Source organism: Pundamilia nyererei, unplaced genomic scaffold, assembly GCF_000239375.1.
Source record: "Pundamilia nyererei isolate P.nyererei 1_Seehausen unplaced genomic scaffold, PunNye1.0 scaffold00026, whole genome shotgun sequence".
Classification (NCBI taxonomy): Eukaryota; Metazoa; Chordata; class Actinopteri; order Cichliformes; family Cichlidae; genus Pundamilia; species Pundamilia nyererei.
In genome coordinates this window covers 1,298,835-1,312,388 of record NW_005187427.1, presented here as the reverse complement: position 1 = coordinate 1,312,388, position 13,554 = coordinate 1,298,835, and the positions used below count along the sequence as shown (strand labels likewise).

General features: G+C 37.7%; 2 protein-coding genes across 2 annotated transcripts in view; one reads left to right on the top strand and one right to left on the bottom strand.

Annotated features, from left to right (window-relative positions):
* Positions 1 to 3,233, bottom strand: part of LOC102208127 (solute carrier family 22 member 5-like) — a 10,060-nt gene extending 6,827 nt beyond the window's left edge. Inside the window, exons 1-5 of the mRNA XM_005727738.1 lie at positions 2,708 to 3,233; positions 2,189 to 2,292; positions 849 to 1,003; positions 574 to 745; positions 206 to 332 (exon numbers count right to left, since the gene is read on the bottom strand). Of these exons, the coding sequence (XP_005727795.1) occupies positions 206 to 332; positions 574 to 745; positions 849 to 1,003; positions 2,189 to 2,292; positions 2,708 to 3,187 (1,038 nt within the window). The 5' untranslated portion in view covers positions 3,188 to 3,233. The remainder of the gene's footprint in view (positions 1 to 205; positions 333 to 573; positions 746 to 848; positions 1,004 to 2,188; positions 2,293 to 2,707) is intronic.
* A 4,005-nt stretch (positions 3,234 to 7,238) lies between these two features.
* slc22a5 (solute carrier family 22 member 5) lies at positions 7,239 to 12,604 on the top strand. Its single transcript, XM_005727737.1, has 10 exons — positions 7,239 to 7,936; positions 8,029 to 8,132; positions 8,675 to 8,829; positions 8,927 to 9,098; positions 9,217 to 9,343; positions 10,545 to 10,633; positions 10,789 to 11,003; positions 11,090 to 11,272; positions 11,530 to 11,665; positions 11,918 to 12,604. The coding sequence occupies exons 1-10, from the start codon at positions 7,547 to 7,549 to the stop codon at positions 11,970 to 11,972; spliced, it is 1,626 nt and encodes a 541-aa protein (XP_005727794.1). The 5' UTR covers positions 7,239 to 7,546; the 3' UTR covers positions 11,973 to 12,604.
* The last annotated feature ends 950 nt before the right edge of the window (positions 12,605 to 13,554 follow it).

Here is a 13,554-nt window from a genome sequence, read left to right as displayed (position 1 = left end):
ATAGTGTCTAAGTGATTTCTGAAAACAAATGAAAAACAGCAATCCTGTCTCCAGTAAAACAGCCTTCTTTCTAAATTATTTGTGTAGTGACAGTAACAGATTTTCAGTTACAGAGAAAACACTGACAGATAAGGCATTTTGTCTTCCCTAAATATTTTAAAAGAACTGCTGCTTCTCTAGCACTGCACCCAAAAAAAGGTCTCACCTGCAAGGGACTAAAGATGACTGATGGAGGCTCCACCTTGTTCTTCTTAGCAGCGTCTCTGATTATGGCCTCAGCTTCTTCTATCCTTCCCTGAGAGAGTAGCCACCGAGGAGACTCTGGGATAAACCTTTTTCATTAAACAAAAGAGGGGGCAGAAACAGAGGCTCAGTCTTTTCAAACCAAAGAAAGCGCAGTCAGGACATCATGTAAATGTTTTGTCAATATTTTGTACTGGCTTCATTAAAAAGGATCCAAGGGAAAATAATTTGATTACCCTAAAAAAAAATCCTAACACTCCCCAGATGTACAGCTGTGCATTATCAGTTACCGTAACATGTACAGTCACACACAAACACACACCTACCTACCACCAGAGAGGCACAAAGAAGAAGCCAGGCAGTGAAATGCCTAAGAGGAGCATCCTCCAGTCCCTGATGAAGAAACCAAAGAATGGCAACAGCATGTAGCCCCCAGCAAAGAACAGATTCACACCCGCCGTGGTATAAACAGTCCGCACATATGGGCTTAATATCTCCGCTCCTTGGAAAATTAGAAATAAATAAAAAACATTCAAATTACAAGTTACATTACATAAAAGTTTTGTATTATAAAAAACATATCTGAAAACTTTTGAATAGAGTACCTAACACAAACGCAGCCACATAGTTGGAAATGTGGCCCACCCCAACGACAAAGAACAGGGCGCAGAACGCCGTCCAAGATGGAGAGAAGACCTGGATCAATGTGAATACCGTCTGAATTGCCTGAGTAGCAAACAGAAGTATTTTTCTCCCATACCTGAAATTGAAATAAAGCAGGACTGAACAAATCAGCATGTTTTATAAAGTGGGAGAGTCAGTCAAATTCACAACAACAATAAGGTCTCATATATTCATTTTTTCTACGTGTACTTCAATGAGATGACATGTGCACTTAATGACTACCAATACCATATAGACTGACCAATCCCCTGACACTGCATCTCTTTGCTTCTTTTTAATTACAATTTTGTTTTACAGCAACTTTACTGGATAGTTCATCCTCGCCCCAGCCATTAGCTTCCGTCCAGTACAAATGAAATAGTCTGAAATTGTGTGGTTTTCTGAGACATAAGCAAACAATTAATTATTTAAGTTTGCCCCCCCAAAATCTTACTCTAATGAGTAACAATGGATTTCCCCTTTAACCCAACTTGGCTTCTGAGTTGTGCTGGAAATGTGTTTAGACTTTGTGAGGGATTATGCAAGAGCTGCTTTCAATAAAAACAAAATGCAATGAGTTATGAATCATCTAAATTTGTTCTAAGGCCTGTTTTTCTTTTTCTTTTTTTTTTGCAATACTTGCAATAGTTTGAAAAGAGAGATATCTTGCCTTGCATAGGGTCCTTTCTTGTTTTATTTTTTTTGTTTCATAGTACAGCAGAGCTATAGATAGCTGGTCTCGACTGGAAGCTGACCAGTTTAGTATCAGGACACATGGTAAAACATTTGTAGCATGTGGTTTGACACTGTTTTGCTAATAAATATAAATTTATGTGTTTTTAACAAATTAATCTGGATGATTAACATGCGGCTCAAAATTTTATCATTTTGTGATTCACTAATGCTGTGACACAGAGTTGTGGAATGAAAAGTGTATAATTAACTTGAGCATCCTGATTCGCCTACTGTATGCAGTGACTTTTGTTCAACAGCTTAGTTCTGTAGCAATAGATATGAGCTTAAGGGCATTTATTTCTATATCATATCTAACACATATTGTGGTAGGATTAGCTATATTAATATACAGCTGGGCATAACAGTTTTTTTTTTAAAAACTATTCCTCAGTAAATACTAGATTAAATGTGCTAGGTCACATTACTCCACATGTGTTCATTCAGTAGATCAATAGTACTCTAGCTCAACTTTGAAGCATAGGACTAGAATTTAACAATTGATAATAATAAGTAGAATTTAACTGAATTAAGCTATCTTGTCCATAACCTGTCAGAGAGCTGTCCTGAAATGAAGGAACCGGTGAGAACTCCACAGAAGAAGAAAGAAGAAGTCAGTGGTTTCTTCCAGCTTTCATCACAAACCAGGTCCCACTGAAAAAACACATAGAAGATATATACAGTGCAGATCACACTCTATATACAGTGCAGACAACAACAACACACTGTTGTTGTTGTTGTTGTTGTTTTCTCTTCAAGAAAAAACAAACAGCCCAGTGTGTTCCAGATGTTAAACAACAATCTAAAAGCATAAAACAGCATTGTTCCTGTAAACCACACAACCTAGGGCCAGTTTTCCACGAATTAGAGATTTTGTGTTATTTGAGAAATTGTTGCCACATCTTGTTTGACTTTGTGATGAATTCCCATAATAACACGAGTTTAGCTAACACACTTCCTGTATATCACAACATTTACCTTTTCGGCTATACACAGTCGCCTAGCTCTACCTCAGCATAAAAGCAGAAGCAGCCTTTTCCGCATTTAGAAAAAAGGTGTGTATATATACCTCCGATATGATTGTAGAAATGTAGATGCTCTGGTCATACTCCCATCCGTCCAAGCAGCTTTCTTTCGGCACAGTAGACAGATTCACATCAACGTCGGGCAGCAAGCCTTTTTCAGAGAAACTCAGGATATCAACAAGTTTGTATCTGGAACACCTGCTGCGCACCAACGCGCCACCTTGGCTGCTCTCTTGCTCCAGCGGGATGCTGCTGTTTCTCCACGCGGGGGTGAGGTTGAGTTGCGCGGGTATGAGGCAGTGGTGGGACGGCGTGTCGGCTAGGAACACCGTGGAAAGGCCAGTCAAACCGTTAGGGATGACGGTCAAAGAAAGGAGGAAAAACACCTGCTGCTGGAAACATCCCCACTCTCCGAGGAAAGCCGTTGAAGTTTCATAGTCCGTCATCTTACTGGTTTCTGTCGGCTCAGGGTTCACACAGTGGGCCAGAGTTAAGAAAAATGAAATGGTGACTGGAGTGGGCATTTCTTAAGCAGAGCTTTTGTTTCAACTACTAAACCATCCCTCCCACCTCGCGCCGTTTTAATTATTGTCCAAGTTCCCCAAATTAACTTGTCTTTAAAGGGGCAATCCGTGATTTAAACTGCATGACGCAATAATACATTGTTAAGCCCCCAAAGGTCTGCTTTTATCTGTACTGAACTAAAAGAGGCATACGTTGTTATTCCTAATATATGTATAGAAACTGTAGCCATATCGATTTTTATTGCATTTTAGTCCACGTGCATTATGACAGCTACAGCATCTCTCATTTCTATTTCCTAATACTCAAAAGCACAAATAAAACATTACTGATTTTAAAATAATTTCAAAGTAATAATGACAGCAAAATACTTGATTCGATTTACACAAGTGTCCTTTTGTATATGTTTTAATTAGCTGCCATGATCTATGCTGATTTACATCAGCCAAAGCTTTTTTCCTGAGGTACAACAATAAAATGTGCATTGGATTTATCTGCTAAGACAGCTGTTTCAAAGAGCAAGCAAATCACTGTGACGGAAAAGTCCATCATTAGGGACAGTCCAGAAAGGACAACGTCTTACCCCTGCACTGGAAGTTGTGTTTCCAAATTCCTTACTTTAGTCTTGCCATACAGAATGCACTCTGGACTCTTTAATCATCGTAATGACATGTATGAGAAATTATCTTTAGTCCAAGGCCAGATAACGATGCGCGGTATTCTCTTTGGTTATAGTTCCCTAAAGTCTTCCCTCCCCAAAGACCAGACACCTTTTTTGTTGTACTGTGTCTTTCTCCTGAATCGAACTGCCACAAAAAGACCATGAAGTCGAACACTCATAATTTCCTAAACATGATTGATTACGTAAGCATTATGACCCTTGTTCAACATTTTAGGTAACAGACTTATAGAAGGTGGATACCACTAGATCAGCAAATACGGTTCCAGCCACCACTCACTTACATTCCAGCTTAAATTGTACACATTGTTCTACATTAGTACCAAAAACCAATGAAGAATGAACACCGTGTATCAGAATGTCTGTCAATTATTAAAATTAAATGAAAATTACAGCTAGATAGAGGGTAAATGAGGGGGGGGGGGGGGGGCGCATTGCTCTTGTAATTTTCCCTCTGCTCAAAGAGTAGGATAGTCTTACCGCCATATCTAATCTTTATACAAACAGAACTGTCACATGCATGTAATCCCAGCCTCTGCATTTACTGATTGTGTAAAACATGATCTCCTCAATGAAAACCTGATTGCCGGTAAAGCTTGGGTTAATGGTTGTGTACACTGCTTTATGCATTTGTTGTAAAAAAAAAAAAAAAAAAAAAGACAAGGAATATGCTGTTTTTCACCCGAGCATTAACAAGGAAATCATGCAGGCTGACACTGGAGACACATGCTCTTCATTAACATCAGTGACATTAATTGTTTATGAATTAGATTAGAAAAAGCCAGCAGTAAATTTACTATTATACATGATACATGTTTTAAAAGCCTTATTTGATGTTGCATACTGTAAGTGTTTGTGTTTTCCAGGCTTTATTAAGTAGAAACATAACTGTTCATTGCAATGTTTCAAATGCATGTTGCTGTATAATCTATGTGGTCTTTTCAACATGTGTGACCTGAGGAGCTGTAAATCCCTTTGTCAGAGCTGTTAAGCAAGACTCTTTATTCCACCTGCTGCTGGACTCTCACGTGATTGTTACAACTTGATATGTTTTTAAATGTTGTTATGCACTTGAAACTTGTCTGTAGACAGTAAATAACTTCAGCTTTTAATTTTCATCTATAGATGAGTATTTTCACTTTGAGAAACGATTTATCTGTATACTTTTGATCTTTTTTTATGTATACAGTGGAACCCCGACTTACGAATACCCCATGTCACGAAAAATTCAAGTTAGGAAGGCACTGAACGGCAATATTTCTGCCCGTGTAATAAAATCTGCTGGCTCTGATTGGCTAAGCCTACAATGCCCACAATGCCTTCCGAATCATGTGACAACCCCTTGGCTTTCGTAATTGCGCTTCGCTGTTCCACTTGAACGACATATTGTTGTTCTAGTTAGCAATTAGCCTATAGCCTATCGTTCAGCATCGCCTTACTCAAAAGGCGCGATGGGTGCTTCGACTTACGAAAGACCCTCGGGAACGAATTAATTTTTTAAGTCGGGGTTCCACTGTATAATGAATAAAGACCACAAACAACCTTTCTTATGTGGCCTGAAGTGAGTAAGTGGTTAAGAAATTGAAGACTGGCCCAGCTGGAATATTCATTATTATTTTCTTGTACTTTATTTACTGTCTTCACAATATATTGTTTCACATCTTAGTTTTGTTTCTATGCATGTCAAATATACAGCATTTGGTTCAGAGACAACCAATCAAAAGATCCAGTTCAACCCACTGGGGGACTAAACAAAGTGTTTTTCAATGAACTTCACAGTCAGTAATGATTTGTCCAATAGGATCGTGCAGTCCTATTAAGACTGGCAAGCTGTCTGATGGATGCACATATTATATTGGCTATATTTTCATCCAAACTCAAAGTCTATATCATTGTTAATATTCAGACTCGCTGCTGAAAAATAATAAGGATGTTGGTTCTGTGCCACGGCAAGGATATTGCCGTTCAGCGCCTTCGTAACTTGAATTTTTCGTGACATAGGGTATTCGCAAGTTTGAGACGAGGTGCCGACTTGTGTTCATACAGGTTATACAGCAGTTTTAACAGTCTGACCCGTTAAGGATCAAACTGGGTTGTGTGTGGCCTATGAACAAAGATAGGTTTAAGATCTCTTATCTAAAGCAATATAAGAGCCTCTGAAGGGTACATAGACACTCACTAACAACTTTGTTATATACACCTTGCAAATACTCGTCTGGACCACGTTTTGCGCCCATTACTGACCTAATTTCTGAATGCATTGACCCAACAACATGCTGAAAACATTTCTCAGAGCTTATGTTGCATATTAAAATGCTGTCATGCCTTGGCTGCAGAATCATTGGCTGCACAACCATAATACACGTCCTATTCAACAACATCTCAAAGGTGCTCTATTGGATTGTGATCTGGTGACACTGGAGGCCGCTTGAGTACGGTGAAGCCAGTTTGAAATGATTTGAGCTTTGAGCGTGTTATCCTGCTGAAAGCAGCCACCAGATGATGGATACATTATCGTCATAAAGACAGCAATTCTCTGTAAACCCTGGAGATGTTTGCATGGGAAAATCCCAATAGATCAACGGTTTCTGAAATACTCAGATCAGCCTCTTTGGCACCACCAACCATGCCATGTTCACAGTAAAAGAAAACACTTAGAGTTTGATCATCAGCGGTTTGTCAGTAGTGAGTGTACATTAGATGGATATCAGCAGCTTTAGCTCTAAAATTAATTACGATAATGCAGGTGATGCAATTCTTAGATGAGCTAAAAACAGACAAAATTCATCACTTAAAATTGTTTAAAAAGAAAAAGCACTCTCTACACGATCTGGGTTTTTGTTCTTAGAGTATAAAGATTTTGCCTGTAGGTTTTGTAATTTTTTACTTTAATCATTCCTCTTTATTTATTTATAAAGAGGAATTTATTTATTTATTTATTTATTTATTTATTTGTTTATATATTTTATGTCTTATTAAAAATGCAATTGAACTTAAGCTGCAATACAGGACCCCGATCAGTCTCCAAACCATGTACATGATGTAAAAGTGGCTAAATATAAAAATCTGTAGTAAATTTACAAAAGCATGATCAATAGGTGCACACAAAAAATCTTTAATCTACATGAAGTCATGTCTGCCTTAACAGAGTTTCTTAAAATAGTCCAGTGAGAGACCTAATTCTTCTTAGCAACATTTAGAGTACAGGCACGTGGACTTCTTGGGAGTATTTAATAGAGTGGAATGTTGTTTAGAGGAAATTTCCACAGTAGTGAGGGGGCTGGGTGAGGGGGCTGGGTAACTATGAAGCTTCTGGTTATTCTTACTTACAGTAAATCAAATCCAATCAAATTACCGCATGAGCTGTCTGTCATTCTTTAATATTCGATTCATTTTCTGCCTTGACTGCTTATAAGAATAGAGGATCAACAAGAAGTTTCACATTGCGATGAAAATTTATCCTTTAGAAAGGAGGTTTTAAAACTCAGCACTTAAATTTAAAGTTTAACTCCGTCCCACCAAGAGACCGGCTCACTCTGCCTGACAAAGAGCTCAGCTCTAACACTCTGACACTAAGCTGAAGAGTTTAAGAAGAAAGCCAGCTCTGAAGAATTTTACAAGACGTTGCCTTTTTCCCTTCAGAGCAGGGAGGTATTTTTTGTAATATACTTATATATAAAGAATGGGAGATTATGATGACGATACAGCATTTCTTGGACAGAGCGGTCCTTACTTCTGGACCACATTCTTTCTCCTAAATGTTGTTTTTGTGTCAACCGGATTCAACGGGCTTTACATTGTCTTTGTTGGAGCAGCTCCGAAACACCACTGTTTGATTCCAGACGTCAACCTGACCGAGGAGTGGAGAGATGCCATCATTCCCTTTACGATAGTGGATGGTGAGGAAGTTCAGAGCCAGTGCAGCAGATATAAGATAGACGTGGTTAGAAATCTTTCTGCACAAGGATATATTCCTGGAAGAGAAGTTAACCTGACAACCCTGGAGCAGGAGGGATGTTTAGATGGATGGAATTACAGCAAAGAAATCTACCAATCCACTATAGTCACTGAGGTCAGTACTATATTATTATGATTACTAACATGAAATTCCAGTTTTGAAAGCTTTAAGCTGTTTTTTTATTATGTAATTCGCATCTTTTACAGTGGGACCTTGTTTGTGACAACCAATGGAAAGTTCCATTTGCATCCTCGAGTCTATTTGTGGGATATCTCATTGGGTCCCTAGTCTCAGGACAGCTTTCAGACAGGTATTTTACTCCTAATTATCCTTTTTCTACTTACCCTGAATCCACCCTGTATAATTATGCCTACATTGACTTAATTATAAGACATTTTCTGTCATTTACTATTTACTACAAGTCTGTTAGTTTCTCTAAATCAAGTCTGTTCATACAGTGCTGATTACAGTAGTGTCTGAAAAATAAATAGCTGGCAAATGACACTGATTTCGGAATAGTTAAAAAAAACCCTATAGCCACACTATATAGTGGAATTAATGACAGCAGCCCCATCTGCTGTTATAAGAGGGATGGTGCTAACACACAGGCTAATATAGTTTTGTATTTAACATACATTTTTATTTCCTTATTCAGTTTCTAATGTTTCCAATTTCGGTTCATTTCCAAAGAGGGTTTGTTCATTTAGCTGTGATGTTTGTTTGTTTTTTTAAACCTTAACTGTAGCTATTTGATTGCATTTCCTCACTAAAAGAAAACAAACCACATGCATTTATAAATGCTCTGTATCTGTGAATAAATATCTGCGATATATACGATTCCTTTCTAATCAGGTTTGGAAGGAAGAAGGTTGTTTTTATGTCTCTTGGGGTCCAGTGTCTCTCTGTCCTGCTTCAGTCCTTTTCTCATTCTTGGAGGATGTTCTGCATCATGTACCTCTGGGTTGGAGCCTCTCAGATATCCCTCTACATTTCTGCATTTGTTCTAGGTTTGAAGTATAATTTAAACATGTGTTTGGTATGATTCCTCTGTCTGCCTTCAGTAACAAGCTTGTCACTAACGATTTATGATTTCATCTTGGATAGGAACTGAGGTTTTGAGTAAAACTATGCGTGTGCTGTTCACAACTCTCGGAGCCTTCCTTTTCTACTGCATTGGGTACATGACACTTCCTTGGATTGCATACGGCATCAGAGAATGGAGGACTCTGGTTGCAGTTCTGTCAACAACCTCTCTGATAAACTTTCCTCTGTGGTGGTATGTTTTTTATGATATCCAGTGATTTTTATTCCAATATTCATGCATAAATGCAAAGTCAATTACACTGTCAATAACTGTGAAGAAAATAGACTCTAAAACTATGTTGGTTGGGCAGGTTTATCCCAGAGTCTCCTCGATGGCTGATGACTCAGGGGAGAGTCAAAGAGGCCGAGGCCATTGTCAGAGAAGCTGCAAGTAAAAATAAAGTTCAGGCACCACCTGTAATCTTTAAAGAATCTGAGGTGAGGTTCATTCATTGTTATTAATATTAGTATTAATTTGTCTAACATTCAGGTCCATATCTAGTATTTTCTAAAAATGGAAAAACAAATTTAGGGTTACATTTCTGGAAATTTGACATACAGAATGAGCCACAACATTAAAACCACTGACAGATGAAACAAATAGCATTTGTCTTCTCATTCCAATGCATTATTTTGCTGGAAAAACCTTGGGTCTTGGCATTCTTGTGCATGTTACTTTAACATGTATCACCCACCTAAATGCTGTTGCAGACCCACTCCCCACATCGTAGCAACACTCTCTGACGGCACCGGCCTCCCTCTGCAGGACAGTGCACCATGCCACACTGCCAAACCTGCTTAGGGGGGTACCACAAAGAGCCCAAAGTGTTGACCCAGATCTGAGTCCGATCAGATATGTGGGATGCAGCGGAACAAGCCAGATCTACAGATGTCCAACCCTGGAACCCAAAGGATCCACCGCTAATGTCCCAGTGCCAGACATCACATTCAGGCCTTCAAGGGTCAGAGCTGTTTTATTGGCATGAGGGGCACCTGCACAATGCTACATAGGTGGTTTCAATGTTGTGGCTGACAGGTGTACGCTGGTAGTTTTAATATTCACAGACTAAATGTAAAAATGTGACTCTGGAGGCCACATTGAGTATTTTAGTCATTTACATTTTTTTGCCCCATGGAGAGGGAAGCTGGGGAAGTTTGTGTTTTGTCTTGCTGGAGGTTTCCTCTTCCCGTACATGTCTGTTTATTTTATTGTCATTCTCCATAGCCTGAGTAAAAACCTGAGTAAAAGCCATGTGGACAGCTTCCTTGAGGCTACCACATGTTAAAATTTCAGATAACTGTGATGGTTGAATGCACTATTTCATCATTTCTCTTTCTTAATGTTTTATTATAGGTTGCTTTCTTGAATAGAAATCTAGTGCTAGTGTTTGGAATTAAGAATCATTCCTCAGATTACTATAAGATTAAAATACAGTACAATCTCACCCATTCATATCCACATAATGCTTTTTCCTTGGAGCACTGTAACAAAAAATAATTTCCCCCAGGGATTAATAAAGTATTCTGATTCTGATTCTGATTCTGATATAATCTGCTTATGATATACTGACAATAGTCTATGTACAAAAGTAGAAGTTCAAATCACATAAATTATATTCTGTCTCCATTTAACACCCAGGAATTGCCTCTTTCCAAGACATATACCATGCTTGATGTTCTGAAATCCAAGAATCTGAGATGTATCACACTGATGTGTCTCCTTTTATGGTACTTTTTATGGTTGCTTTCACCTTTTTCTGACATTTTAGGTTTTTGTAATTCAGCAAAAATAGTCAATGTGAACAGATGCCTGACTTGACCTTTATATAATAACACAAATATTGGTAAATAATGACACTGTACTTTTCTTTTTGTATTTTCAGGATGGCAATAAACATTGGGTATTTTGGTTTATCGCTGAACACCTCCAACCTCAGTGGCAACCCATTTGTGAATTGTTTTTTGTCTGCTACAACCGAAGTCCCCGCTTACATAGTCTCCACGTGGCTGCTAAAAACATGTCCCAGAAGAGTGCTCCTTTCATTGTTCCTTATCATTGGAGGAGGAGTTCTTCTGCTCATCCAGTTCATCCCTGACAGTAAGGTTTCCCTTCTTACAAAGTAAAGCTCTAATATCATGAAACCAAAAAACAATTAAGTCTCTCTCTATTTCTTCTCTCCTCAGCCCTTCACAATGTTGCTCTGGCATTAGAAATGACTGGAAAGTTTGGCTTCACTATGGCCTTCAGCATCGTGTACATCTACACTGCTGAGATTTACCCCACAGTACTCAGGAATATTGGCATGGGGATGTGCTCCTCAGCTGCACGTGTTGGCAGTATCACAGCACCTTATGTCATTTTTTTAGGTACACAGATGTTAGATATCTCACACAGACACTGCATTGGCTTAGTCATACAATGATATAGCGTAGGTACCTAAAAAACCAGCACAGAAAAACAGCAGTGGTATGTAAAAATATTAAATAGTCAGGTAAAAGCATCTCATGTAAACTTGAAGTAAACATAGATTTGTAGATGCTTAACATTTCATGAGGTTATACATTTAGGTATCTAAAAGTATGGCATTTTCTAAAGTTGACTTTTGTTCCTTTATTATTTCTAGGTACGTATAATAAAGTTCTGCCTTATATTTTAATGGGAAGTCTCACAATTGCTTCCTCTGTGGTTAACCTCTTCCTTCCGGAGACCCTTCATAAAGATCTTCCGGAAACCGTGGAGCAGATGCAAAAATGTCGGGGGTGAGGGCAGTTCACGCATCAGATATGATCAAAGTGCTAAATGTCTCACATGTGGGCTGTAGAACACATCAGAACTTGATTTTAGTATTTGTCAATGCATAATTTCTGAGAACACTTAGATTGATTGCCTTCCTGATAAGGTGATGTGCATGTTGTAAAAGGGCAAATTTTTTTTTTATGCTACATACCTTCAAATTTGAAGAAATAGAAAATAACATTTTTCTCTTTTTTTCACTTTTTTTGTAATTTCAGGCTTTGCAGTGGACCAAAAGAAGAAGAAATGCATAACAAATGCAGCAATAGTTAACCCACCCATACCACGTGAGGCCCATTCTGATGGGCAAGCTCTTTCTCTTTAGTTTATTTGATGTTAAGCGTCTTTTGCGTGAAAGTGACCATCTGAAATCCCAAAATAAAATCCCACAAGCATGCTAAGATTGTGAATTCAAGAATTCCTATAAGTATTTAGACATATTGCAAATAAAAACATTATTCATTTTTTATGGAATTGAATGGTCACAAAATTCAAGTAAAAAATTAACATTTGAACCCTATTAGCGCACAGTTCTGGTTTTGTGTTTTAACAGCTAATACCACATTTAACATCATTGTCTATTTTATTGTTTTTACTGCCAGTGAAAAGTTTGATTTACTGTAATAAAAAGCATCATGCTACCATACTAATAAAGAAAAGGGTACAGTCAGCAGGTCTTAAGCTTAGTTAACATAAAATCTGGAAATGGCTAGCAGTTTGCTTGATTATGTCCAAAGGTAGCAAACTTCACCTGCCAGCATATCTGAAGCTTACTAATTAACTTGTAATATCTTGTTTGTTTAAGAGAAGACAGAGCAAGGAGTTCTGGGATACCCCAACCCCCAATATTGAAATGGGGAGACTTGAAACCATTTAAGTGTTACAAATCTTTGACTGAATCAATGCACAAGATGTTAATAGATTACATGTTTGTTTTACTGTTTTTTCAAATAAATTGTCATTGAATATTTGTTGTTAAATGTTGTTTGTTTATTTTTATGTCTTTTTTAAATATATGCTCTCTATTAATTTGTTGGGCCACTTCAAGCTGTTTTGAAATGAGAAATATAAACCACATATTGATACATACCACTTGTTCTACAATACTGTGATTATGAATTGCTATAAAATGCAGCGAAGAAATCAGAGGTTAACGGGAGATGGAACCAAGCAGTGCTGTTAACAATGGTGTCTCTCTAAGCTGTCATATGCTCCAAGCCTATTTAGTGAATTCTGTCATAACTGTATCAAGATAAATTCCTCTTGAGTTGCTGTCCCACATTAAGCTTTTGAAGCTTTAGCTTTAGCTTTAGCTTTGGAAATGTCTCAGCTGTCATTATGTAAAATGTATTAAAAACCTGTATGAAACACAAATAGAAGAGACCTAAAAAATGACACTTTACATAACTATCTGACCTCCTAGATTAAATGAGCTATATATAAATTCTGAGCTCTAAGTACTAAGAAAACGTTTTGCTTTAAATGTTAAGAAATTTAGTCACAAAATGGACAGCATAAAAATCATGACACCTTCGCAACTGGCCATCAGTATCCTCCTGAACAGATTTTTTTGGCACCTTTTATTTTATGTAATTGAATGATTGCACAAAGTACATTACTGATCTAATAACTAGAAATTCTAACTTAACCCTTTAAGACCTACCATAGAACCAAGTCCGCCAGAGCTTATAGTATATTTTTACATGCTGTGGAGCCATTTTTTGGAGCACTTCAAGTTGCTATACATCAATACAACCATTATAGCCCACATTTTAATAATATGTCTGCATTAAGTGCATAGTAATTACGTAAATTGCAAAAAAAGTTTTGCAAAAAAAAGTTTTAAATCGTTTTT

What these genes read in the sequence shown, in the direction of transcription:
- slc22a5 (XM_005727737.1), top strand. Translation starts at nt 7,547, where the DNA reads ATGGGAGATTATGATGACGATACAGCATTTCTTGGACAGAGCGGTCCT. An exon ending in AATCCACTATAGTCACTGAG is followed by an intron (nt 7,937 to 8,028) that starts GTCAGTACTATA and finishes CATCTTTTACAG; the next exon opens with TGGGACCTTGTTTGTGACAA. An exon ending in TAATCTTTAAAGAATCTGAG is followed by an intron (nt 9,344 to 10,544) that starts GTGAGGTTCATT and finishes TTTAACACCCAG; the next exon opens with GAATTGCCTCTTTCCAAGAC.